This window comes from Macrobrachium nipponense, chromosome 11 (assembly GCF_015104395.2).
Source record: "Macrobrachium nipponense isolate FS-2020 chromosome 11, ASM1510439v2, whole genome shotgun sequence".
Lineage (NCBI taxonomy): Eukaryota > Metazoa > Arthropoda > Malacostraca > Decapoda > Palaemonidae > Macrobrachium > Macrobrachium nipponense.
This window is the reverse complement of record NC_061087.1, coordinates 27,030,690-27,058,675: the sequence shown is the minus strand read 5'-3', so window position 1 is coordinate 27,058,675 and position 27,986 is coordinate 27,030,690. Positions and strand designations below refer to the sequence as shown.

The window sequence follows — 27,986 nt, the reverse complement described above, 5'->3', positions numbered from 1 at the left end:
TCTGTTTACTCTTGTGCTCCTGGAATGCTCTCCTCTGAATTTTCTCATTTCTGCTAAATTCTTTCCTACAAAAATTCGAAAACGATTCTCATTTTTTCTAAATTCCTTCCCACGCAAATCCGAAAAACGAATACTTCTTTTAATTTCTCTGTTCACGTTAATTCTTATTCATTTGAAGTGACCTCCTTTCATTTGAAACACGAATACTTCTTTTCTATTTGTGTTAATTTTTATCCGCCTGAAATGACATCCTTTCAGTTGAAGCAAGAACTTCTGTTTTCATTTCCCTATTCATGTTAATTTTTATCCAGCTGAAGTGGCATCCTTTCAGTTGAAACACGAATACTTCTGTTTCATTTCCCTATTCGTGTTAATTCTTATCATCCTGAAGTGACCTCCTTTCAGTTGAAGCAAAAATACTTCTGTTTCATTTCCCTAATCGTGTTGATTCTTATCCTCCTGAATTTCACCAGGATCTTGAAGGAGACGAGGAAGTTGAAGAATTTCCCATCGTTGAATGGGACCTACAACCTGGAACAGCTACGAATCGACCGTGCTGACCTGACGACGGTGCCCCCTGACCTCTGTTCCTACACGCCCAAATTGAGGAGCTTGTAAGTCTCTGGGGGAAGAGAGAGAGAGAGAGAGAGAGAGAGAGAGAGAGAGAGAGAGAGAGAGAGAGAGAGAGAGAGAGAGAGAGACTGCATTTTTAATGTTGCATACTCATTATATATTCTTTGCCTCTCTGCCTTTATGAGTTGGAGAGAGAGCTCTTTTAATGTTACATATTAATTTCATATTCCTTGCCTCTGACTTTATGAGAGAGAGAGAGAGAGAGAGAGAGAGAGAGAGAGAGAGAGAGAGAGAGAGAGAGAGCCTTCTTAACATTGATCTTCATTCTATGATCTATTTCCCTTATATCAAATTCCAAGATGCTTATGAAAGAATACATTTTGTTTCGGGCTTGTCTGTATACGTGGACGGCATACTTGCTATGTACATAATACACCCGAACATTTAGGTATCCAATGAACTTTTTCCCTTCTCTCCTACAGGAACCTTCACCTCAATAACATCAAGGAGATGCCCAAGTTGTCGGACTGCAGCAGGTTAAGATTACTGTGAGTATGACGTCTATTTTTATCATTCTTGACGAGACGAACTTTTATCTCTGTAGCTTTTCATTTTCATTAATATGATCCAGGTGGCGTTCGAATGAATATGTAAATTGAGGGATGAATTTATGACATTCTCAATGGAGAGAGAGAGAGAGAGAGAGAGAGAGGTCTGTTTTTAGGGAAGGAAACGATTGTGTTTAACAAGTCAGTAACTTGATGAAGATGACTCATGAATATATAATTAAAACTATTAATAATTGTATTATATAATGTATTAATATATATATTATATATATATATATATAGTATATATCTATATATAATATGTGTATATATGTGTGTGTGTGTGTGTGTGTTGTGTGTGTCGTGTGTGTATGTATGTATGTATGTATGTATATTATACATAACATCACGTTTTATATACTTCGTGATCAAGTTATTCATATATATGTATATATATGTATATATATATATATATATTATATATACTATATATATATATATATAAGCGAATACCACAGGAAAATGATAGTCAGAAATCCAAGCGCTTTCGTCTTACTCAGACATTGTCAAGGAGTTAATGAGGTACAATTGAGAGAAATGTCTCAGGTACAACACAAGATGAAGAATACCAGATGGTTAAGTGTCAAAAGGGTAAAAATTTAAAAGAGATAATCCAGGATTATCGGATATCACACGGTCACAAACCTAAACAGATTGACCCTAACCGAAATTACAAAGTTTCTTTACAGTCCAAAACATGTAAAAAACTGAATATATTAATTTTGTTGCTTATATTTATCTACAACTTTTTTCATTATGAAAGCATCAAGTTTAAATAAAACCAAGACTTAAATTTAGAACATTTCTATTATTTGACTTGATGAAACAAGATTCAATGATATTCCTTTTAACTGTGTCATTACATGGGATTAAAGGCTCTTGCTTGACACAGTTAAAAGGAATATCATTGAATCTTGTTTCATCAAGTCAAATAATAGAAATGTTCTAAATTTAAGTCTTGGTTTATTTAAACTTGATGCTTTCATAATGAAAAAAGTTGTAGATAAATATCAAGCCCCCCCCGACCCCCCAAAATTAATATATTCAGTTTTTTTGTACATGTTTTGGTGACTGTAAAGAAACTTTTGTAAATTCGGTTAGGGTTAGGGTCAATCTGTTTAGGTTTGTGACCGTGTGATATACGATAATCCTGGATTACCTCTTAATTTTTACCATTTTGACAATTAACCATCTGATATTCTTGATCTTGTGTTGTACCTGAGACCTTTCTCTCCAATTGTACTTCATTAACTCCTTGACAATGTCTGAGTAAAGACGAAAGCGCTTGGATTTCTGACTATCATTTTCCTGTGGAATTCTCTTATTTATGAATCACGTGCATCTACTGTGATTTTTTCAATTAATATATATATATATATATATATATATATATATATATATATATATATATATATATGTGATGGATATATATATATATATATATTATATATATATATATATATATAGTCTTATATATATATTTAAATATAGATAGAAAGAGAGAGAGAGAGAGAGAGAGAGAGAGAGAGAGAGAGAGAGAGAGAGAGCCATACGGGGCAACGTAGTTATATATATATCGACTCAGAATTGCGCAAATCATTCTAATTGGTTTTGTCACTGGCTCTGGGTTCAAAGATCATTATTTATTATATTATATTATTTCCGCGGCAGCCTGATGTTTATCGCCGAACGAAATTGCAACCGATTTGCATATGCAACTAACACTGGTTGCAGCAGGCGCTCGCCATTAGTGATTTATGGTGCCGAAAACATTTCGGAATATTCATGATTAGTATCTGGGTCATGGGAATATTTGTGTTATGATAATTGATGGTGACATTTTCGATGGACAATCAGCATCACAGGTGTCACGTTCTCTCTCTCTCTCTCTCTCTCTCTCTCTCTCTCTCTCTTCCTAGGATAAGTCCGATGCTTGTGTGTTGGTTTTTCTCTGAATTATTATAATTGTCAAATGTTTGGTGTTGACGGTAATGATATTTAGATGATATTATTGCAATTTGAAGCTTTGTGTGTTTATAATTTTCGGGATTTGTCCCTTGTAGTGACCGGTTTTCATTTATTTTGAGCAATACTTTTATTTTTATTATCAATTAAAATCTTATCATCTTTATCAGTTCTATAAATATGCCTTAATGTTTTAAACATTCAAAATAATCTTTATATGATTTTTATGCCATCCACTAATACTATTTATCTCATGTTACAAATTTTATTTACGTTAGTGAATGAAGAAGGAATTTTGCTTTTTTAGTTGTATATTAATTTCAAATTTATATGATTTTGTTGACCTTGAATTCTGTGACAACTTTTCAATATAAGGCGATATTTGCCATCTTAAATCTAAGTACATGTGTGTCAATATTTTTTCCATTCTATATATATATATATATATATATATATATATATATATTATATATAATATATATCTATATGTATATATATATATATATATATATATATATATATATATATATATAATCTGAGAAAATGTTTTCCTCTATATAAAAATCTAAACCGCAAGTAAACAAGAACATTCCTCCTCTAAATGTATAAGCAGCATTACGTTTCTTTAGAACGTTACATCTTTTTCGTCCATTTTGTAATTACATCAATCTCCCCCTAACAACCCATGCAATCCTCCTAGGGACATGAGTGACAACGCCATCAGCAGCCTGGGCCACGAGAGCTTCATAGGGGCCCCCAATCTTCAGGACCTCCTCCTCCACGATAACCAAATCACCCACATCCCGGCGGATGCCTTTACCGGATTAGGCCAACTGCAGGTCCTGTACGTATTCGCAAATGGAATGGAATTCCTCTCCCGCCCCCAACCCCCAACCCGCCAACCTCTCCTTCTCCTCCTCCTCCTCCTCCTCTTCTTCTCCGTCCCCCTGTCATTCCCTCCTCTTCTCCCTCCCATGTCATTCCATCCTCTTTTCCAAAACCAATTCTCCCTCCACCTCCTTCCCTCTCCCTCCACCTCCTTCCCTCTCCCTTCACCTCCCTCCCTCTCCCTCCACCACTCCACCACCCTCTTGAGGGTCTGATGTGTTGATAGGATTTGCTCTTTTCCAGAGCCTCCTTTTTTTCCAAATGGGAGAAGGGTTGTAATGCTGACTTGGTTTTGTAAGGTTTTCAAAGATCTTTCACAAAACAGATGTTCAATTGATTTCACGGTTTCAAAGTCGTCATTTTTCAAAATGGTAGAAGGGTTGTGATGTCGCTCGATTTTGTCTGGTTTTCAAAGATCTTTTACAAAACAGATGTATAGTGCTTGATTTCACAAGGGTTCCATAGTCCCCGTTTTCCTAGCTGGGAGAAGGGTTGTGATGCTGACATGATTTTTTTAAGTTTTCAAAGATCTATCACAGAAAAGATGTTTACTCGATTTCACAGGGTTTCAAAGTTCTCGTTAAAGCTGGGGTGGAGTTCTGATTTTAACTAGATGTCGGAGGTTTTCAAACATCTTTCAAAAACCGAAGGGTTGTGATGGTTACTTGATTTTACAGGATTTCAGAGTCCTCTTTCTTCCAATTGAAAGAAGGGTTACGGTGTTGATTTGATTTTGTAAGGTTTATAGAGACCTCATATTTTTCAAAATGGAAGAATGGTTGTGATGATGACTTGATTTTACAGGGTTTTAAGTTACTTCTTTTTCAAAATGAAAAAATGATTCTGATGATGACTTGGTTTTATAGGGTTTCGAAGTCCTCCTTTGTCAAAATGAAAAAAGGATTGTGATGCTGATTTGGTTTTATAGGGTTTCAAAGTACTTCTTTTTCAAAATGAAAAATGGATTGTGATGATGACTTGGTTTTACAGGATTTTAAAGTCCTCCTTTGTCAAAATGAAAAAGGGATTGTGAAGATGACGTGGTTTTACAAGGTTTCAAATTAGTTTTTCAAAATGAAAAAAGGTCTTTATGCTGATTTGGTTTTCCAGGGTTTCAGAGCCCTTTTCAGACTGTTAGATGGGAACGTTATGTTGACTTGATTCTGAAGGGTTCCAGAGTACGTTTTTCAGAATTAGTGAAGTGCTCTGATTCCTAGATGCTTTGTGAACTGAATAAATACTTGACCCATTATTACGATGAAAAGAATATCCTAAAGAAATTCAACAGCCCTCTAAGAGGAACGTCTCAGTTTCATTTATAATGTTAATCATGTCATAGCATTCAGTGAATAAAATTGATTAGATTGGCTCAAACGTCAAAGAAGAGTGAACTAAAGAGCCATATGAAAACCTGAAACCACTTACGACAGTAATATCTGAATCTATTTTAGTATTCAAAGACGCAGTTTCATTTTGCCATAATCCTTTTTTATATGTATTTTCCAGAGCTCTCCAACATAACAAGATCAGTCAGATAGACGAGGACGCATTCCTTCCACTGGTCAGCATTGAGGACATGTAAGTATGACAGACAGAGAAAAAAAGTTCTTTATTACCACTCGTACCTCAAAGTCGAGGAGTCCAGCTTGTAAGAGACCTCCTGTCTAGCCTTTGAACTGTACATGAACCGAGCTCTCTCTCTCTCTCTCTCTCTCTCTCTCTCTCTCTCTCTCTCTCTTTCCATATTTAAAATTTCTGTCAGTAATAAGACCCATAGCAAACAGTAACCGTTCCCCAATCCATTTGTAAAATATAATTTTATCTACACGAAAAAATTGATATTACTCGTTCTGCTGGTTGGTCAGAGCTCAGATTTCTACACCAGATCTCCTACACTATTTCACACCTTACCAATCCTAGGGGTCGCCTTAGAGCAAGGTCACATGCTGGCATAAGACCCGGATGGCCTGCATCGTCTAAATCAACCATCTGCGACCTTCAGTTTTGGGTTTAAAGCCAACCGCTCATTTTTTCGATACTTTCATCCAGATCTTGAAAGAATGATTGAAGGGTTTCTTAGCTGTTACTTATCCTCAACATCACTGCTTTTTTTATGTTTAGTTGATGCTGAATGATAGCTTCCAGTGTTCGGCCTTTGGCCTAAATTCTAGATTCAGTTCGACAGGTAACCTTGATTTCTTGTCGACAGAAACCTCGGAGACAACGTGTTCCCGGAGTTACCTCACCGAGGTCTGGAAAAAGTGGTTTCCATCAAAGTCCACAACAACCCTTACTTGAAGGAGTTTCCAGGACCCGAGAGCTTCCCAAAGGTTCACACGTTGACCCTCTCCTACGCCTACCACTGCTGTCCGTTTCTGAAGTAAGTGGAATTGCTTGAGTTTTCGAGTGTTCTGAATATATATATATATATATATATATATATTTATATATATATATATATATATATATATATATATATAATATATTATATATATATATATATATATATATATTTATATATATATATATATATGTGTGTGTGTGTGTGTGTGTGTGTGTTTGTGTGTGTGCGTGTGTTTGTTTCTGTGTATATAAAGTGTGTTTTTTTACAAGTTTTTACTGTGCTACTGACTTTTACAGCATAAAAGAGTAGGTAGTTGTCTACGTGTGTGTGTATATTTATATATATATATATATATATATATATATATATATATATATATATACATATATATATATATAGTGTGTGTGTGTATCCTACCTACTGAGGCACCTCAAGCGGTGCACTGTAGGCATTACTTAAGGTTCTTTGCAGCGTCCCTTCAGCCCCTAGTTACAACCCTTTTCAATCCTTTTACTGTACCGCCGTTCATATTCTCTTTCGTCCACCGTACTATCTGTCCCTCTCCTAACAATTGATTCATAGTGCAGCTGCTTTGAGGTTCTCCTCCTGTTACACATTTCAAACCATTTTACTGTTAATTTCCATTTTAGCGCCGAAGGACTTCATGGCCTAAATTCTACATTGTGTTTTGTTCTACGTCTTGAAGCGTTCAGATAATATTTGACCTGTTTTTTATCCTCCTTTAGCATCGAGGAGAAGACCACCGAGGAGAAAGAGGAGGTCTCCATCAGCGAGGACGTCCTCTTCGACGTGTCCGAGTTCCAGGGAATGCACGACCTCCTCTGGAACAACTCCCGCATCTGGTCGGAGGTCCCCGAACAAGGTAAGGAAGGGCTCCGAGGAATCTTACGAGTCAATTCGTCTCTTAACTTACCCAGACCAAGTTATCCTCCCTTTCAACTGCCTTATTGGTAAAGTAAATACCTGTATGCATCCTGTGATGCAATACAGTGGTATCCTGCAGCTTCTTCTTGTATTTCTTATAGAATCAGTACTACTTTAGGCTGGATAATACTATTAAGCTGTACATTTAAAGAGATCTAACTTTTAAGTTATCCCCTTTTTCAATTGCCTTATTGCTAAAGTAACTACCTGTATGCATCCTGTGATACAATACAGTGGTATCTTGTAGCTTCCTCTTGTATTTCTTATAGAATCAGTACTACTTAAGGCTGGATAATACTATTTAGTTGTACATTTATAGAGATCTAACTTTCAAGTTATCCCCTATTCAAATGCCTTATTGCTAAAGTAACTGCCCGTATGCATCCTGTGATGCAAGTACAGTGGTATCTTGTAGCTTTTTGTGCTTCTTATAGAATCAGTACTACTTAAGGTTGGATAATACTATTAAGTTGTACATTTAAAGCGATCCAACTTTTAAGTTATCCCCTATTTCAATTGCCTTATTGCTAAAGTATGCATCCTGTGATTCAATATAGTTATCATGTAGCTTTTTCTTATATTTTCACTCCGGTAGAAAGAGTACTACTTTTTGCTGGCTAATACTATTAAGTTGTACATTTTAAGAGATATAAATTGTATCTACTCTAAGTCTTTTGGAAAGAATGGGACTCCTTATTTTGTCTCCTATAAGAGTAGTATATTTCCTTGGACTCTATTTCGTCTCCTATACGAGTGTATTTCCTGGGACTTTATTTTGTCTCCTATACGAGAGTATTTCTTGTGACTTTATTTTGTCTCCTATACGAGTGTATTTCCTTCATATTTTCAACTAAGAACGTGCATCAACTGTTTCTGGTCATACAAGTAGAAGGAATGGTAGTGGATTTACACGAACATTAGAGATCCCCTTCTGTTGATCAACCCCCCCCCCCCCACCCCCAAAAAAAAATATATATAAAAAAAACTAATCATCTAGTATACATTTTGCATGATTTTTCAAAAAAGAATGTTACCATATATATTGAATGAATTTTGAATGATGGGAATGCATATGTTTTTTTTAAGACAAATTTTGATGAAACTCACGATATCTCATAGACACATGGGTGTTAATTTGTTCAAAATCATATTTTCACTGCGTTGTTGATTCTCTTTGTGATGTTCAATCCTGTAACGAAAAATTCATCTCGCAAAGTATCTTGACATTTGTGGAATAAAAGAGAATGAAAGCTTTTATTCTGTGTCCAATCACAGTATTTTAATTCTAGATCATGAGAGCGCCAATGTCCCGTGATAATCTTAGGGCAAGGATCCTGTAGCCTTTAGTAACCATAGTTTTTTGGTTGAGATAAATCTCGTATATGCAGATGGTGTTGAAGTCAGCCGTCTCTTTAAACTATTTTTCAATGTCACAGTCATACTGCTTTTAGAGGTGCCAAATACTACCAATAATAAGTTCTTAAGGCCGTGGGCAATCTTTGGTATTGTTTTTTCATATAGACTTTAAGTCAGTTTCGTAGAAAGCTCCACCACGAAATGCTTAAGATGTCTTTCTGTGTAAATAACGCTCTGAATGATCAAAACAAATATTGAACATTGCTGTTTTTGTCCCAGCAGTTAATGAATATTATTATTACAGTGTCACTGTATAGATAGGAAGATCCTGTATTTAGATTTATATTTCTGTTATGATATATAATTTCATCACACTGTTTCAGTGGTTCCGTAGAGTTGTGGTAGAATAACTGCCCCCAAACTAAACTTGGAAAGAAGTGGAGTTCATTTTTCTGTGACATTATACTTCCAGGATGTACCTTATCCGGCCCCTGACGTTTACAGACAGATTTGAATATAACAGTATAATGAAGACTGGAGGCTTAGTTAATGGGCAGAACTTTTTTCCAAACTTTTGCTTCCTTTTATAGTACAATATTTATAGTGTTTCCCAATTATGAAAATTAAAATGCCAACTTTTTTTATTCTCGTTATCATACTCCCCTGTTTTAAACACTCAGCACCTTTTGTCATAGCCTTTACTTGTGATGAGCTAACTGCAAATTTTCCATAATTTATTTCCCATTCTTTAATCTCATTTAATTGTAATCTTCAATGGTTCTTCGAAAAAGTCACTGCGTCATCGAAGGACCTTTATTATAAAAATATCTCACGAGTTCATTCCAGTAACCAAACTGTTTACTTTCTTTATTGACACTTCATAATACACTGCTTTAACAATACAATGGAACACTTGTTTGAAACAAAGCTAAAACTAGCTTATGTATTTATGGGATTAGTTAATTGTCATTCCAGGATTTCCAACGATTTGTGTATTCCTTCAACAGTATCTCAGATTTTTTTTTTTCCTTTCATATTAACCCCTGGTGTATATTCAGTAGCTAATGAAGAAAACGAAGATATTCCTCGTCATTTCATTTATACAGCAAAGACTTGGATTATAGTTCGTCATTTTGCCTTTGATGGAACTGAAGTTGTGCTATGTACATATTAGAAAGTAGGATATTAGGCTATGTACAGTCACAAAATTATCATCTTTTTCGCTCTTTTGCATGGTGAAAATAAAATACACTGGACATGCCAGCGTAAAAATCAGTTTTCATAATAGTGTCACTTTTGAATTATGACTGAAATAATATACTTAAATCTCGCACATTGGCATGATGGTAATGATTAAAATGTAAATATTTTTATAAACAAGGAGACACTTGATAAAAGCATGATGACACTTAGATTAATCCTTTTGATATGAATGCATTTTTTAGGGAAATTTACACAAAATAAGATTAGTATTCATTCAGTAGCACCTTGCAAAAACCTAATGATTTTATTTATGCACGTACATAGGCTTGTTGTTTTACTGGAATCAGGTATATAAATAAATAAGTTCTTAAAAATTAGATTTTTTTATTTTATTTCAACTCAAGAGCTTGCATACTTTGAAAATCGTAAACACAAACATCTTTTTTATTTTCCCGATTCTGGCTTGTTTAAAAAAAAAAAAAAAAAAAAATCATCATTTTAGTCCATGAATTTGTGATGTGAAGTGAATGAATAGACCAGTCTTGATATACTCCTTACACTTTAGCTCTCCCAGTTGCTAGTTTCACCGGCCTACGCATCCAGAAGGATCCTCAGATAGTGACGGGATCGTAGAGGTAGTTCGCCTTCAATTGCATGATTAACTTAGTTCCTTTTGTTTGTAGAAGAAGGTATGCGGTCATCAAACTTTGATGCAGTGTGGGCTAACCTCGCTGCTGCCTTCTCTTCAGCCTTCTCCAACCAGACCTCTGCCACCTCCTATGACCTCCCAGAACCCGAGGGGTCGGCAGGGTATCCGATCGCGGGGTCATCGTCGGGACGCTTTCGACCCCAGTGCATCCCGTTACCCGGTGAGTGAGAGGTGCTACCCTTCTCTTTAGACGACCTTGAAATATGGTTCAATTTCCTACCTTACTTGTTTGGCAATGTGATCTAGGCATTGAGAATTAATGTAAATTTCCAACGTCAGAGTATAGTAATGTGGTCGAGGAAGGTTGGTTCATCTTGTCAGTTTCCATAGCGTTCTTTTAGCCTGAACGAAAAATGATTTAATCTCGGTAACTTCAGTGCTATTGGTTGGGCTTATGTCTCTAATTTCGAGATTTTTTTTTCTATCCTGAACGAAGAATGATTTAATGTCTGTTATATTTTTTATCCTGAACGAAGAATGAATTAATGTGTGTTATATTTTTTTTTATCCTGAAGAACGAATGATTTAATGTCTGTTATTTGTTGTATCCTGAACGAAGAATGATTTGATGTCTGTTATATATTTTTTTTTATCCTGAACGGAGAATTAATTAATATCTGTTATAGTTTTTACCTTGAACGAAGAATGATTGAATGTCTGTTATATTTTTTTATACTGAACGAAGAATGATAGAATGTCTGATATATTTGCTTATCCTGAACGAAGAATGATTGAATGTCGGTTATTTGTTTTATCCTGAAGAAAGAATGATTGAATGTCTGTTATAGTTTATACCCTGAACAAAGGATGATTTAATGTCGGCCACCTCGTTCCCACAGGGCCCTTCATGCCATGCCGAGACCTCTTCGACTGGTGGACCCTCCGCTGCGGCGTCTGGATCGTCTTCTTGTTGGCGCTGATGGGAAATGGGGTCGTCGTGGTAGTCCTGGTTGCAGCTTACGCTAAAATGGATGTGCCCAGATTCCTTGTTACTAACCTTGCCATTGCGGATTTTTTCATGGGAGTTTACCTAGGTATGTATCGGAGTAGTCTCCTCTTGTTATTTATAGTAGTTCTGCGTGTCTCCGAACGTATGGCGTAACGACGTATCACGTTATGGTGATCTCTACGATTGCAGCTCTCAGTGTTCAATGTCTTACGTCTGCTGGCTTCTTACCTTTGGGGTTTCTGTGCTAAATCTATCAACAGTTTCTTTAGACTGTGTAATTAACTCAGCAGCGTTTGAGAGCAAAGACCTTCGATTACTAATCTTCCATAGAATTGTAATTAAAACATCCGTATGTCATAAATAAGGGATTGATATGTGGAAATAATGAAAAGAATTATTCAGTTGGTATAATGCCTAAACCTTAAAATTTTAATAGTTTTCTTGGGTAACACAGCAATTGAAATATATATGTTCTGTTTTAGGTTTTAAGTATTATTTTACCCCAGTCACCAATTTAGTTTGCAATAATTAAAAATAGGAATATTCATTAAATAGGTAATTTCTTTCGTATTCTCGGTAGGATTTTTACATTACCATATTTCTATCATATGCAGATTACAGCCATTCTAGAGTTCGTTGTTGGATAAATATTACAGGTTTTCACGTTACTTTATTGAATCCCGTATCATTTTATTACTGTACTTCGTAAATAAAACAAGGCTTCGGTTTAAAATTCATATATATATATATATATATATATATATATATATATATATATATATATATATATATATATATACAGGGAAAGAGAGAGAAAGGATATATATATATATATATATATATATGTATATATATATATATATATATATATATATATGTGTGTGTGTGTGTGTGTGTGTGTGTGGTGTTCATATGCATATTCATCTAAAGCGTATAAAATTGTCAGACAGAGATAGAAATCAATAGTACTGTAGTATCAATAAACCGAGCTTTAATAAAATAAAAAAATAAAATAAAATTACTTAACTGATATTTTATTGTTAATTCTGACTTTCCAAAAAATTCCTTTAATTTCATTGTGAATGATGACCAGTAAGTAAAACAAAAATAGTTTTTGTAGGTTTAAAAGTTAAGGAAACATCAATTGTTATATTGTGATTGTAATCTTCACCAAAAAAGTGTCAGTGAGTCAATTTCCATTATTGTTTTTGGCAGAGATATTGTTTTGAGAGTAATATTTCTGATGCATTTAGTCATAGAGTCAATTTGGTAAAGATTTGTTTTGTCTTATGCCTACGTTCATTATCATACAAATTGGGAAAAAGCTGATTTCCAAAGTGTGTACATTGATTACTTTTGTGCTGGTTAAAATACAAAACTAATCAATGTAAAAACTTTGAAAATCAGCTTTTTCCTAATTTGTATTTAAATGAAAGTAGGCATGAGACTAAACAAATATTTATAAATTTGACTCTTTATGATTAAATGCATCAGAATGTCTGATTGAATGGCTAGTAACAGTATCTCAACACTGTTCCCTGCTTACGAATTCCTTTCCCTACAGGGTTCCTGGCGGTTGTGGATGCGTCAACCCTGGGGGAATTCCGCATGTACGCCATACCCTGGCAAATGTCACCTGCCTGTCAGGTGGCAGGCTTCCTAGGAGTCCTCAGCTCTGAACTTTCAGTGTACACCTTAGCAGTCATCACTCTGGAGAGAAACTACGCCATCACACACGCAATGCACCTGCAGAAGAGACTGTCCCTCCGACAGGCAGCTTACATCATGGCAATTGGATGGGTGTTCGCCCTGACCATGGCCGTGTTGCCACTGGCGGGCATATCTGATTATCGTAAATTTGCAGTGTGCCTGCCTTTCGAAACCGACGGAGGAGGCCTTGGATACATAGTGTTCCTCATGTTCGTCAACGGCATGGCGTTCCTGATTCTCATGGGATGTTATTTCAAGATCTACTGCGCCATCAGAGGATCTCAGGCGTGGAACAGCAACGATTCCCGGATTGCCAAGAGGATGGCTTTGCTGGTCTTCACCGATTTCATATGCTGGGCTCCTATCGCATTCTTCTCGTTAACTGCAGCGTTCGATATTCAACTCATTTCCCTGGAGGAAGCTAAGGTTTTCACGGTATTCATTCTGCCCTTGAATTCCTGCTGCAACCCGTTCCTGTACGCCCTCCTCACAAAGCAATTCAAGAAGGATTGCGTCATGCTGTGCAAGACCATAGAAGAGTCGAGGGTCACTCGGGGCATTGGTCGGTGTCGTCACTCTTCGAATTTCAGCAACCGTCAGACCCCTGCCAATACCAACAGCGCCATTGATCAGTCATCTGGCACGGACAGACAGTCATGCGTGTGCAAAGGGAAAATGGAGAAGAAGAAGAGAAGATTGCGCCTTGATTTCACTTCTCTGAAATACATGCTATGTACTAAAGGTGCCGAGGAGATAACCTCTTCAAGCGACACCAGTTACCAAACCGACAGAACGCTGCAACGCGGCCCACGCCACGCTTCACTGTCTAGCGACACTTACAGTGGCTCCTGGTCTGATACATGGCGTCGCGGACGCGGCCCTACGACATTGAGACTAATGGACAGAAGACGCCACAACTCTTGGGCGGCTTCGAATAAGCCGTCGCAAGAAAGCAGCCTCTCAAATTCACGACCAGATTCAACCGCCACTTCGACATCTACAGCAACCTGGCGCATCTCTCGATCTTCGGTGTCATCTGATACGTCAAATGGAGGTAGTGGAAGATACAAGACCAGCGAGCAGACTCCGCAAACTCGTGTTGGGTCAATTCGAGAACGCCGAGGGGACAGACGAATGATTACTCTGAACCGGCAACCCAGCCAAACGCAGCTCACTAAAGAGCAGCCGTACACAAGGCCGCCAACAGTTCGCCCAAAGCCCCGTCTGCAGCGACAAAGCGCTGTGGAAAGAGAGGTATACATGCCCAGCAAAGAAATGAATGGAGGCGATACACCTGCATGCCCTTTGCACATCCGCCCAGACCATCTGTCATGCGTGTATGAACAGGAAAGTCACGAAGAAGATACACAGATACCAGGAACCAGCCACACTGTCATTCTTAAACCGGCTCTGATCTTGAGTCCAACTGTCCTGGGAGCACCAGACGACGGTGTTTTCCTAGACTCTTCGGAAGAACCGAATGAATACCCCGATCCATCTCCATCTCACATAAGGGCTGCATCTTCCTCACCAAGAGCAACTTCTCCATCTCACATACTCCACATTTCTGCGTCGCCCGTCAGGCCTCCCACTTCCCTCTCAGCCAGCTCTCCCTGTAAGTCTCCAGTGACAGGTTCACCAAGAGAGGTTCACGCCCACATCTGCCCCATGGCCTCGCCAGTGTTGTCATCCCCTCGTAAACCAGAGGCAACGTCACTTGTTGTGAACGAGGAAGGCGAAATCATCTCAGAAACAACGGCTCTCATGTCCTCGTCTCCTTCTCAGAGTGATGCCCAGAAGCCGAGTGACCCAGACAGAAGGTTTTGGAGACGCATTTCCCAATCGAGATCACCCTTCATGAGACTCGTCCACTCATCTGAACATCGCCCGGAAAGTAAATTTCACCCCAACGAGATCATCAGCGAAAGTAATGCCCCACTCTATTTATTATACATTTCACTCAGTTTTATAGACCAAAGCAAAACTCACTTTGAAGTTATTTAGTATTGTAGTTTGGTGTTTGCTAGTTTTATCTAACGAAGGGGAAATATACGATCTTCATTCAACCATCAGTCATTTCAGTGTTAAGATGTCAATGTCTTGTCGAGAACTTAAACACCAGATCTTTTGCAATGCATGAAATGTGTTATTCCATGAATGATCAGAGTGTGCTTGTCATGCATGCTGACCAAGTTTAAGGTAGGTGTTTCAAAATCAACATACACACTGAATAATATTGTTATTTGTCAGTTTCTCTGTTCAAAGTAATCTGTTGTATTTTGTTGATGATACGTTTCATGTATTTCCAAAATATTATGAAACTAAATGTTGGAGACTCGATTAACCAGGATATCTCAGCTTTTAGCCTCAACGAAAACTGTCCTGAAGGTCGAAATGTATCTAACAGTGTCAGAGTTCCCCACGATCGTTACAGAAAATGTCATCAGAAATATGGAAGTTTCCAGACCTGAGGCTCTCAAGAAAAGATCTATGAATTACCTGTCGCTTAAAGCAAAGGCATTTTTCTGTGTAATAAGTGATGCCTGTTTATATTTCATTACATATGTATGTTGGGATGTTTCAGTCTTATGATCACAGTCTTCATGTGTATTTGCCAATAGTGTTCTGATGTGAGTATCAACTATTGAGAGAATTGACATGAATTGACAAGATATTATTAGTAATCAAGTGGGGATTTGAACTGAATAAGCAGGAAAGAGGTTGCAACTCTCAAGTTGACAACAGAGGTGAAATTGTCTTTGTAAAACATGTGTTAGCAATTTTCCAAAGCAATTATCTCAGTATCATTGAAAGCCAAGATCTGCCCTTCAAAGAAATATAGCTGTGTTATCCTTCTCGTAAACAAACTTCTGATCAGTGGATAAGAAAACATTAGATCACGAGTTGAAAAGCGGAAGTCAGTTTTTGTAAACTCACGTCCTTCTCATCTACAAGAAAAAAAAAACGGAGGACAACGATCTCTGAGTTTAGTGGGGCTTGATAGTAAAAAATAAAATGCGTAAATAGAAGACAATAAGAGTGACTGTTGTAAAACTGTGAAAACTCCTGTGAAATGAGTTCAATAACCGACGAAGCGAGGGGGTTGTAAAGAACATGGCTGTTGAGGAGAAGCCATGCAATCAAGTCAAGCCAAAGAGTTTTAGAATAAGTCACATGTGCAGTAGATATTTATATACTTTATGTCTTAACAGTATATTGTATTTAAAGACAGATTTTTTTGAAAAGAATAATTCTAATACATTATTTACTGTTCTGTTTATTTCATTTAACTACCTCTTTCTCATATTGTCTTTTAGGTGTCCTGAAGCATTTCTGTTTAATTCGGTTTAATGAACCTTATATTGTTATGTTTGTCAGTAAACTTTTATTGATCACAGAAAATTCAAATGCACTCCAATTGCTTGACTTTCTAGACAGTAAGTCAAAACAGTCAGGCATGATATGATAATCTACGTGAATAATTGATAGTAAACAGTAACTACAGAGCAGCAATAATGAAGGAATTTTGCATGACTTCTTCAAGTCAGAATTAATGCTCTTCTGCAACATGTTGAAAGACAATCGTATGCAACAATGGTCTCAAGCCTGGGTCTGTGCCATTTCAAGTTATTACGATTTTCCACTGCTGATGTCCTAAACATTACCAAGTTAAGTATCTAATTTCATATGTTACATGAGACATGCAGTTATGACATTGTAGTAACACAGTTACGACAGTATAGTATCAAAGATGTTGACGGGACAGTTCAAGTCAAATACGAGTAAACCGTGACCTAGGTCAACTATGGTTAGATCAATAATTGTCATTCCTGCAAGATTTTTTTTATATATATTTGAGATCTATTGTTGTAAATCAGTACCACGTTTCCTAATTAATGAAGCAGATTTGAAGTTAAAACCAATGAAACCATGCTTCGTTTTGTGGAATACCGTAAAAGTTCTGACTCTTGCATGAATTTGTCAAACTTGTTTAACAATTGATATATGAATAACAGATCAAGTGATCCAATCCTGAAGACTGGGTATTCAATAAAATATTGACATTAAAACACATTTTGAATGAATATCTTCATTTTGGGAAATACAAACTTTGGAAATAAACGCCTCCAAATAATGAGGCCAGATTATCCTATTATCAAGTTTCTAAGTTGTAATTTCAATGAGAGATCATTTCCGAACGAAAAAAAGAAAATACAACATTTGGCAACCATGTCAGTCATTCTTTTCATCGACGTGGCTGATGAAGTACTGAAGTAATCCGAAAAACATCGTTCATCCGGCAACCCTTCACAAAGTCTTGAGTGTCCATCAGTGCAAAGGTTCATTTCAAATCTGGGTGGCAGATGGACAGGTATACCAAGTGTCTCCTGAACAGTTCTGAGGGCTGAGGCTGCTACGTAGCTCCGGTTGGTGTGTAACTTGGACGTATCTTCTGGTAGAACCTTGATCATAGTGCGCTTTGGTGGGCATTGTGGCAAAGGGTATGTGTATGAGTCGTAGCTACCAAAAGAAGCAGTAATTTTCTGTGAATTACCGTCAGTGCCTTAAGAAATCGCTAGTGAAATAGCCAAGTCAGTTGTGGCATATGCAGCACGAACTGAGGAAGGTGACTTCAACGCCGTTCAAGTAGTGAGCTTTACTGGAAGATTTTCGACGCTCGGAATCAAAGCGGAGACAGAAGGAAATGTAAACTTCCACGCAGAAAAATCAGTAGGATTTAAGACGTGTTGTTTTTTTAAAAGATTGCATAGTCACCTCCGTTACAGTATTGCTTAAATTGCAGTACATTGTCGTGATTACGAAAAACTGCATTAATTGCAGTTGAAGGAAAATTCCAGTTTTAGCTCCAAAGATTCAGCAAGGTATTTTGGATAATGTTACATTGATTGCAACATAATTGGAAAGCAAATAGACTATTAATGTTGTAGTTTTTTCAAATAAATCCGTGATTGGTGACCCAAAATTCCGGTTTGAAGGAACTCTCCCCACTTTGACTACAAAAACCCTGGGTGGTTTGGGGAATTTTGCATCTCATCCAACTTTTGTTTTGCAAGGAAATTGCATTATGTTTCAACTGTCCATTCATAATGTTGATTAGCGGCCGATTGTACCGAATTATGAATGAAATGTCCAATTTGACCAACAAAAAATGGCTTTTTTGTTGAATTTTCCATTACTTGCAACATTATCGTACCGCAAGAGAATTGCAATACATTGCAGTGTTCCATTCATATTCCTGATTAACAGTCATATTAACGGCATTGTGCACATTTCAAAGGAAACCTCGAATTTGACCTAAAAAAAAAAAAAAAAAAAAAAAAAACACGGTGTTGCGTTGATGTTTGCAAGCAGGACAATTCAGGTTGGCCCCAAAAAAACCTAAGGCTATAGCAGTCCTGTTTTGGCGAATTTACGTTCGTAGCAACGTTTCTACATTGCAAGCCAGTTAAGATATAGCGCAGTTTTGGCCTAAGACAAGAATACTAACTATATTGGACGATTTTGCCAACTGTCCCTATTGCAGGAATGCTTGACCACACACATCAGGAAGACTTCCATCGCAAAATATACTCGTTTTCTTTGTTAGAAAGTAAAGAAAAACTCAATAAAAAACGGCCACCCGAGATTTCTTCAAACAGCAATGCATAAGCAGCAGGATCCTTCCGACTGATGCATTCTTGGCGGGAATTTGTCCGTAACCTTACTGGCTACCGATGACATCCCTGACTTACGCTGTGATTGGTGGGTAGGTAGGTAGGAAGTCAGTGTTTAAGATAAAAAAGCCAAACAGCGGAGAATGATAATGAATGGGGTGAAATTTAAGGAAATCAGAAGGAAGGTGACGAAAAAAAAGGCAAGCGATATAAAGTTGAAATGAACTACACAATACCTTCCTAACAATAAGGAGGGGAAGGCAGGGAGCAGGGGGGGGGGGGGGTTGCGATCTGAAGGGGAACTAATGTGATGAAATGAAGGTCCACTGAGCTAAATGAAGCGAAGAATCTGATCAGTAACTGGGGAGGACGGGCAGGAGAGCTGAAACATGTACAAGGTGATGGGAGTTTGATTACAATTCACCCATAGACGGCTAAGACGAAGGTGTTTACTGGAAAAGAATGAAAATAAAATCGATGAGTAAATGCATTATAAGAAAAATGTTAAAATGGTTAGCGTTGATAGCATACTATTAAAAGGTCTCCATTTCACTGAGGATAATGCATGTCATTGCACATTGAAAATGAGACCAGAGTAAGAGTTTGGGTATGACACCCCCTGTGAAAAAATTCATTTAAAGATTTGTTTTTTATCGTATAAAATCAGAAGAGATAATTTTTTTCATTTGCCGCCGTTTACAGACCTCTTTGCCCCCTAACAAGCTCTTAACTACCCTTAGTATACGATCAAGCATATTATTAAATAATAAATAAATGTCGTTGACCATATGATTACAGCATTTGGAAATAGAGGTCATTCTTGGTGAAATTATTTGTATTGCAACAATCTTGTCGAGAACAAAGACCAAGAAACTGTGATAAATATGCATTTGATACTCAAGTTGTCAATGGTCATTTGAGAAAAAAAATCATTTGAAAGTCGCGTTTGTACCCACCAGCCAATAGGGAAATCGCTTTCAAAGCTTTCCATCCATTGGCCAGAACTCATAGCTTCAGCCTGTCAGAGAAGGCAATAGATGAGGTTTCTTAGTTGGGTGTGATGGAGGTCTTTGATTGGCCAAGAGAAGGTCTTGGTCGACTTCTTCATCAGCAGTTCGGAGTCAGCCACCTTCAAGAAACGACAGAGTTATTAAGCTAAACATATGCAATCTCGTTCCCGCAATACCACGTAAGTACCCTTTTCATGGTAGCATTTATGCCCACTTTTGGTTAATATCTGATGGTATTTATCCGGCTGAGAGTTAGAATAGGCATTTAAAATTAATTAGGAGCACAGTGATCGTCGAGAATCAGTCTTGTTTTAGGCCTGGAAGTGGTTCCAGCTAGATAAATGTAATCAAGAGGGTGAAAATGGGTTTAAAATCTATTGGCATAAATTTTCAATGGTGTGAGAAACCGGGGAAATTTCTAGGTTAGGATTTATTCATTCAATCGATTAATTCTGTAAAAATAAACTCGTGATTGGCAGGGTTTGGTTAAAGTGACAATTTGTGGCCTAATACTCTCTCGCTTAGCAGGTACTTCGTACAGTATTTTAGTTTTTTTTTTTTTATACGTACGTTTATGCCCATTAGAGCAGGTGAATCGGGCGCTTATAACTTCATTTCATTTGTGAAAACAACACGTCGGCCCACGGTTGCGTCAGCCACACCCGCAATTGAGTCAGTACACGAGCCTGGCATTTCTCGCGGTAGATCAAGGTAATAACTCTTCGTCGGGTATTTCTTTGTTAATTACAGTTTCCTATAGTATTTGGGTTTATTATTAAGAATTTACCGTTATGTTTTGGGGGGTTCGACTGTAATTAACCCTCGGGAGTTAGTACTAAACACGGCGAAATACATTTGACGACCCAATTCCTGTGGCTGTCGTATTCCCGGGAATGTTCCTTGCAGTCCGTGCGGAGTTACAGCATGGAATTACCAATAAGTTCCTGTACAGGTCTTAGTTTCTAAATCAGAACTGATTAAATTTGGTTAGACTTCTTATATTATGTCATTCTTTTAGTGTTTTTTCATCTGCATCGTAGCTCCTGCCGAATAGGAGTGTCTTCAGTGGTAGATCTATATTACTATTCCGTGGCGGCCTAGTCTATGGCAGTTGCGGTTTTTCTATGCAGTTTTACCTCCTGAACAAGAATTTTTAGTAATATTTATTCGGACGACTGTAATTAACCCCAAAGGGCTCGTACTAAACACGGCGAAATGCATTTGACGCCCCAATTCCTGGTGGCTTTCGTATTTGCGGGGACGAACGATGCGGTCATGCGGAATGCTTATATAGAAATACCTCTTCAGTTTTTTTTTTTTCAATTTTTTTTTTTTATGAATTTCACCTTCACCTCAGGCGGTATTTTTTTTCTATAGTGTTGGTGCGCAATGTTCAAATGCTCTCTCACCCGACTTAGAATTTGTTTTAGGTTCAAATAGCCTGTATGCTTCACTTGCACGTATAATGCTCAATCCAAGTGCAGTGTACGTGTGTATTTTCTGATATAACATTTTTGTTGGGGTTTGTGTTTGCTGAGGGGGTTGTCATTATTTTATTTGATAGATTATTTTATTTGTAGGATAATGCAATACAGCCCTCGTCTGGAGACGTGCCCCTCGTCTGGAGACGTGCCCCTCGTCTGGAGACGTGCCCCTCGTCTGGAGACGTGCCCCTCGTCTGGAGACGTGCCCCTCGTCTGGAGACGTGCCCCTCGTCTGGAGACGTGCCCCTCGTCTTAAAGACCTGCCCTGCCTTCTTTCTTACCAGTCAAGACCAGCGGCAAGGACTGCACTCTTGAGAAGTTCGTCAAAATAACGTTACCACTCATCATTTTTATTTGCCCATTTTCATTTGTTTCCCCATCATTTTCTGAAATATCTTTTGTTTCATCCTCTGATAATCCAGCCTCGCATGCATTGTTTGCTCTTATTTGGCATGTGGATGTGTATTTTTCTCATTCTTAATGATTTTCTTATTAGGTTACTGATTTTCTCTCTCTCTCTCTCTCTCTCTCTCTCTCTCTCTCTCTCTCTCTCTCTCTCTCTCTCTCTCTCTCTCTCTCTCGGCAGTTTGTGTAGTGGTGTTTATTTTGCTTTGCAGTTTTCAACAAGTGAAGGGCTTGTAGATTTCCTGTTACTTAAGAGAGGGCTTTTAATTGCTTTTCAGAATTCAATGCTCCTCTTTCAGATATTACTGAATGAGATTGCTTTAGGTTAAAGTAAGTAATTAATCTTTGATCATTATCGAAAGTCTGTGCCACGAACGTGAATATCCAAAGTCAAGTTCAGAAGCTTGCGTACGAAATTTATTTGATCATTTACTACTAGCTTTTTATATTGACCCAACGTATTTCAAAATTTTTGCTAATGTCTGATGTTACCATTCTCTCTCTCTCTCTCTCTCTCTCTCTCTCTCTCTCTCTCTCTCTCTCTCTCTCTCTGACAGCAGTTCTCGGTAGCGACAGAAAACGGCTCTCTCTCTCTCTCTCTCTGACAGCAGTTCTCGGTAGCGACAGAAAACGGTTCTCTCTCTCTCTCTCTGACAACAATTTCTCGGTAGCGACAGAAAACGGCGTCTCTCTCTCTCTCTCTCTCTCTCTCTCTCTCTCTCTTTCTGACAACAGTTCTCGGTAGCGACAGAAAACGGCTTTCTCTCTCTCTCTCTCTCTCTCTCTCTCTCTCTCTCTCTCTCTCTGACAACAGTTCTCGGTAGCGACAGAAAACGGCTGGCTCTCACGGAGGACCTCAACAAGGTAACCTCCATTTCCGGATTAGTGGATGGAGTTTGCAGGTGACATCTAGCGTAACCGATTAGTATGTAGCAGTTTTTACATGTTTTATTTCCTTTTCTGATAAATTAACGAAGACTTGAATTATTTAGTTCGCACCAAGCGCCAGGGCCTATTTGTATAATTTTATGAAAGTGTTTGTCGTCCGTTTTCTCATGGCTGTTGACTTTATAAATTCTCATTATTGCTTCTTCCGTCGTCATATAATTATCGGCTAAAAGCGCTTGAGGGTTTCGATCTAACAATTGGGACCCCCCACACCCATATTTTTGCATCCCATGTCCCCCTAACAAGGTTGAAAGTCCTTCTAATTAGTCTTTTAATCTTCCTCCTCACGGGGCGCCATTTGAGGAAGCCTATTTGACTCCTCCCTTCCTACAGAGGTCTTCAGCAAAGTGAAGACCTTTTCATAAGTTCCGAAGCTACTTTCTTTAGTAAGGCGTTTCCTGCTTTCATTTTTGAAGGCTTTGATATCAACTTTGATTTGGTCCCCTACATGTGTGCGCGTTTTCTTCACTCTGTTTTAGCTTATAATTTTCAAAGTAAGAATGGATGGAGTCATTTACCCATTTCAATAACCAACAGAAATGAACACTCTCATTCCACTGTTCACGTTTGTTGCAAGTTAAATAACTCTTCGTCACATACAATGCGCACACGTTACAGTCCGACTTATACCTTCAGCGACCACCCTCTATCTTTTATCTTGCTATGTCAACTTTTTCCTGCTCTATATATATACAATTTTCTAGCATTTATTATTGCACTGTATATAGCAAGCTGAATTATACTAAAAGGTCACTCTGCGCTCTCTCCCCATCTAGTTTTAATTAAGCTGGTAGTGTCTGCTTCAAGCAGTGCGGTGCCCTGTGGGGATTACCTAAGGTTCTTTGCAGACTGCCTTCGGCCCATAGCTGCAAGCCCTTTCGTTTCTTTTATGGTACCTCCTTTCATGTTCTTTCTTCCATCTTACTTTGCACCCTCTCAAAACAATTGTTTCATAGTGCAACTGCTAGGTTTTCCACCTGTTACACCTTCCAAACATTTTGCTATCAATTTCCGTTTGTGCTGAATGACCTAAGTCCCAGTGTTTTGCTTTTGCCGTAAATTTTATATTAATTCAATTAATCTTTATATTGAAGAGGCGTTGCCACCCTTCTCTTGAAACCAAATCCTTTATTTGTATAGACTGACACTTTGTCAACTGGTGCTCGTTGTTCAACAAGTTAGACCTTCTTTGAGACTGGGCATTTTGCTGGGGTTTTTAGTGAGAATTTTAGGTGGAGCATTCTCTGTTACTCGGTACTTTGAATGTTTTTTCTTTTTTTCGAGAATTTTAGGTAGAGCATTCTCTCTCTCAGTACTTTGAAGTGGGGAATTTTTAGTGAGAATTTTAGGTAGAGCATTCTCTTTCTCAGTACTTGAAGTGTGGAATTTTTTTTTTAGAAATTTTGAAGTAGAGCATTATCTTTCTCATTACTTTGAAGTGTATAATTTTTAGTGAAAATTTTGGGTAGAGCATTCTCTTTTCCTCAGTACTTTGAAGTGTGAGATATTTTGAGAATTTTAGATAGAGCATTCTCTTTTTGAGTACTTTGAAGTGTAGAATTTTTAGTGAGAATTTTTGGTAGGGCATTCTCGTTCTCAATACTTTGAAGTGTTTTTTTTTTTTTTTTTTTTTTTTTTTATTCTCAGTTTCTCAGTACTTTGAAGTATGGGATTTTTAGTGAGAATTTTAAGCAAATGTTGAACTTGCAATGCATTTAAAGATGATTAGCTTTGAGATATATTTCTTTTGAATGCATTGTTAACTTGCTATTTTCACATTTTAAATAGCGCATAATTACAAAGGGAAAACTGAGGGGAAATCGTGGAGTTAGAGAATAGGTTATATAGATAAACCCACCTTTTTTGTATTAGTCTAGATTTTATTTTTCTTGGTGCACTTGTAGGCTTGAAAAATGGTATTTACGCTTATTTTCAACTAGAATTTATAGGATAGTTTCTTCTTGGCCTCTTAATTATTAAGTGTTACAAAATCATTAGCTTTTCAACCTTTCCTGTCCTTGTTACAAAATTTTAATCATTTCCTCAAAATTCTATTTCATTGTTGCGAATAATTTTTTTTCATTTTGTTGTTATTTCAAGTCAATTTGTATTACATTGTTACGAACCTTTTATTTTTTTTACGAATCATTTGCAATTGATTTTTGTAACTTCGTTGTCAAATGTAATTCATTTCTTATTAAAACTTTAATTTGTGTGAATGAAATTTGTTTGTTAAAGATTTATATTAATAAAGATTTGTGTGAAATGAAATTTCAGTTTGTTAAAGATTTATATTAATAAAGATCTCTATTTTTTTAAGCAGAGCAAGACGGCGAGAAGAGTCGACGGAGAGCGATCTCAATAATTACGTAAGCTGGGTATCCAGGGCTGCTTAAAAAAATTTCTGGAAGCTTCAATTTTTTTTTTTTGATGTTGGGAGGCTGGTTGCCCGTTTTAAAACTCTATAATGATTTTACTACAAAATCAAAGTTACTGTTAATTACTACATGATGAAGGTAATTATAAATATTGTTTAATACCCTGTTTACTGAAAGTAACATTTATAGAATATAATTGTTCATGGAGAGGCATATGGCAGTCTCAGTTGCCAAATACAAAAAAAATCTACTTATTTCTGAAGTTCGTGCGATTTACAGCAAGCACTTCATCATGGAGGTCGAAATAACCAGATGGTGCCTCGAGCGTACGGGGAACCATAGATTTTCCTCGGCGTCTGTCCAGAAATAAGGTGTCTTTTCATCCTGCACTTGTGAGACAATTCCAGGAGAACAAATACTGGATAGTTTAACACACCATATTTGCAGTGAGCACTTCAACATTTGGTCGAAATAACCAGCTGGTGACACGGTGTACGGCCCGTAGAGTCGTTCCTTCCATACTCTCCTCATACAGCACATGTCGACAATCTATGTTACCAAATGCCGGTTAGTTAAATACACCATGAATCCAATACTTTTTCTTCATCGCACCTGCAAGAGCGCCTCAGTTGCGTGGTCGGAATGGTGTTGGCGTGCCACCTCGGTGGCCGCAAATTCGATTCTCTGGCATTTCATTGCGGAGTGAGTTGTGTATTTTTGGTGACAAGTAGAAGTTCTCTTGACGTGGTTCAGAAGTCACGTAAAGCCGTTGGTCCCGTTGCTGAATAACCACTGGTTCCAGGCAACGTAAAAACACCATACAAACAAACATCCAGCACCTGCAAGACAATTCCAGTTACCAAATCCTGGCTAGTTAAATTCACCATGAATCCCATATTTTTTCTTGGTTGCACAACAGACAACCAAAATAAAAGGAATTAAACTTCAAATTATATGATACCAAAGTATTTTTGGTGGCGATCTAGCTACCAAGACGGAGTAGATGACAACTATAACTTTCTAAATGCACTTCGAGATTACTCAATCTGTCTAGATGTTTTGGCCGAGCAGGAAATTTAAGAATATTTCATTGACTGATAAAAACTATTCAATTTGGCAACATACCGACATTGAGTGATGCAACATTGGTTGGTTAATATACTACACAGATTAACTACGAGAGAGTGAGAATAACTATTACGCCACCTCCTCTTCAGCAATATACAGCAAAGGTAACTAACTACAAGTGGGCTTAGGATAACTCCAAAGTTGGAAAACTGAAAGCAGTATATCAAATATTATTTAAGGTAACAGAAAGCAAACTATACATAGGATTATAAGTCACTAGGTACGTAGCTATTGGAACCACAATAATACTGAACGAAGAAATTATTTCGAAAATTTACTCCATGACACGAGAGAGAGAGAGAGCAGAACGGCTTCATCACCATTATGAAGAAAAAAATACATCCTCAGTGAGTGATTTCCTTTCGCTCATGACTTTGTCTATTTCTTATAAATTTTAATCCCATTGTAATTAAATACTGCTGAAATTACGCCAGCTAAGTAGTTAATGAATATATACTTAACTTGATGTATCTGTACCTAACTCCATTTACGTATAAGATTATTACATCTGAAGCAAAAAGCCACTCTTAAACCTATGAAAAGAATAACTATACATTTATTCTTCATAATGAATTTTAGACGTACTAAAACATCGCAACTATAAATTTACTCTACATAATCTCTATCAGACAGCAGATATATTTCTTAATCACACATTTTTGGATGTTACAACACTTGAGAACTGATCACTCCTAATATACCGTTATTTTATCACCAAGTACCATATACGAGAGAAAATGCCTTCACTGAAGGGGGGAGAGAGAAATTATACGGTATTGGTGGACAGACCATGCAAGTTCACAAGGTAGGAGACTTTATATCAATATCTAGCTAAGAGAGGCATTCAATACCTAAGCAAACACCAATTCTGTTGTAGTAAACTTTGATTTTTCAGGCAAATTATACTTCTATAATTAATGTTAGGTAAAAAGAGTATCTCTCTAAATATAAATAATTAATGTTAGGTAAAAACAGTATCTCTCTAAATATAAATTAGACATAAGCAATTTTACCTGCACATATCACCATCGACTTTTGTGACAGCGACAGAGGTTAAATAAGTGAAAGGAAAGCTCAGAAGAACTACAATCATTCAATTATAAATATAATTGTCTACAGCAGGAATAAACCCATATTGATATCATGATCCCTTGCTTGGATTTAATTATTTTGTCGAGCATCATTCGTCAGTAGATGGGAACTTGATCAACCAGAAGTGAAGCGATGTGGTCTCCTCTCGGTCGAGGATCGTTAACCAGAAAACATAGAACTTCACGACTTACTCATGAGTACAGTTACAGGAAAATTTATTTTGAGGAAGAGAGAAACTTACGTTAAACCTATCACGATATCAAGGCATAATTCTCTCGCCTATGTGATTCCAGAAGCATTAGTATCTGACATATCCTCAAGACTCGACAAACATTTTGAATTAATAAGCGTACCTCTTGGAATCCTAGTTTTAAAATAAGCACAATAATTTAAACTGTGTATATAATTCCTTGTAATTGTGCGATTTGAATCTTCGAAATAGATGGCACTTATCAGAATATGCTGGAACGGGAACTAGAAAATGAATGCAACTAGTGTACCTCTTGGAATCCTAATTTTAAAATAAGCACATTTAAATTTTGAGTAATCCCTTGCAATTGTGCAATACGATACCTCTAAATAAGTGGCACGTTGATCAGAATATGCTGGAACGGGT

The 27,986-nt window shown here is 37.3% G+C and overlaps 1 protein-coding gene and 1 long non-coding RNA gene across 6 annotated transcripts in view; both read left to right on the top strand.

Annotated features, from left to right (window-relative positions):
• The window catches only part of LOC135199877 (leucine-rich repeat-containing G-protein coupled receptor 5-like), a 664,061-nt gene extending 647,538 nt beyond the window's left edge, over nucleotides 1-16,523 (top strand). For 3 of the 4 annotated variants that reach the window (XM_064228035.1, XM_064228110.1, XM_064228201.1), the window contains 9 exons: nucleotides 474-614; nucleotides 1,056-1,121; nucleotides 3,847-3,990; nucleotides 5,541-5,612; nucleotides 6,244-6,414; nucleotides 7,125-7,261; nucleotides 10,566-10,751; nucleotides 11,431-11,625; nucleotides 13,105-16,523. In XM_064228035.1, coding sequence (XP_064084105.1) covers nucleotides 474-614; nucleotides 1,056-1,121; nucleotides 3,847-3,990; nucleotides 5,541-5,612; nucleotides 6,244-6,414; nucleotides 7,125-7,261; nucleotides 10,566-10,751; nucleotides 11,431-11,625; nucleotides 13,105-15,254 — 3,262 coding nt within the window. In that variant the 3' untranslated portion in view covers nucleotides 15,255-16,523. The remainder of the gene's footprint in view (nucleotides 1-473; nucleotides 615-1,055; nucleotides 1,122-3,846; nucleotides 3,991-5,540; nucleotides 5,613-6,243; nucleotides 6,415-7,124; nucleotides 7,262-10,565; nucleotides 10,752-11,430; nucleotides 11,626-13,104) is intronic. The other variant, XM_064228278.1, reaches the window with a different exon arrangement.
• A 3,438-nt stretch (nucleotides 16,524-19,961) lies between these two features.
• On the top strand, nucleotides 19,962-26,753 carry LOC135220722 (uncharacterized). Of its 2 annotated transcripts, XR_010315887.1 has the most exons (4): nucleotides 19,962-20,114; nucleotides 21,516-21,737; nucleotides 25,096-25,288; nucleotides 25,430-26,753. It is a non-coding gene; the product is annotated as an uncharacterized LOC135220722 (long non-coding RNA). The 2 variants fall into 2 exon arrangements; XR_010315819.1 differs by lacking the exon at nucleotides 25,430-26,753 and having other exon boundaries at nucleotides 25,096-25,351.
• Nucleotides 26,754-27,986: the final 1,233 nt, after the last annotated feature.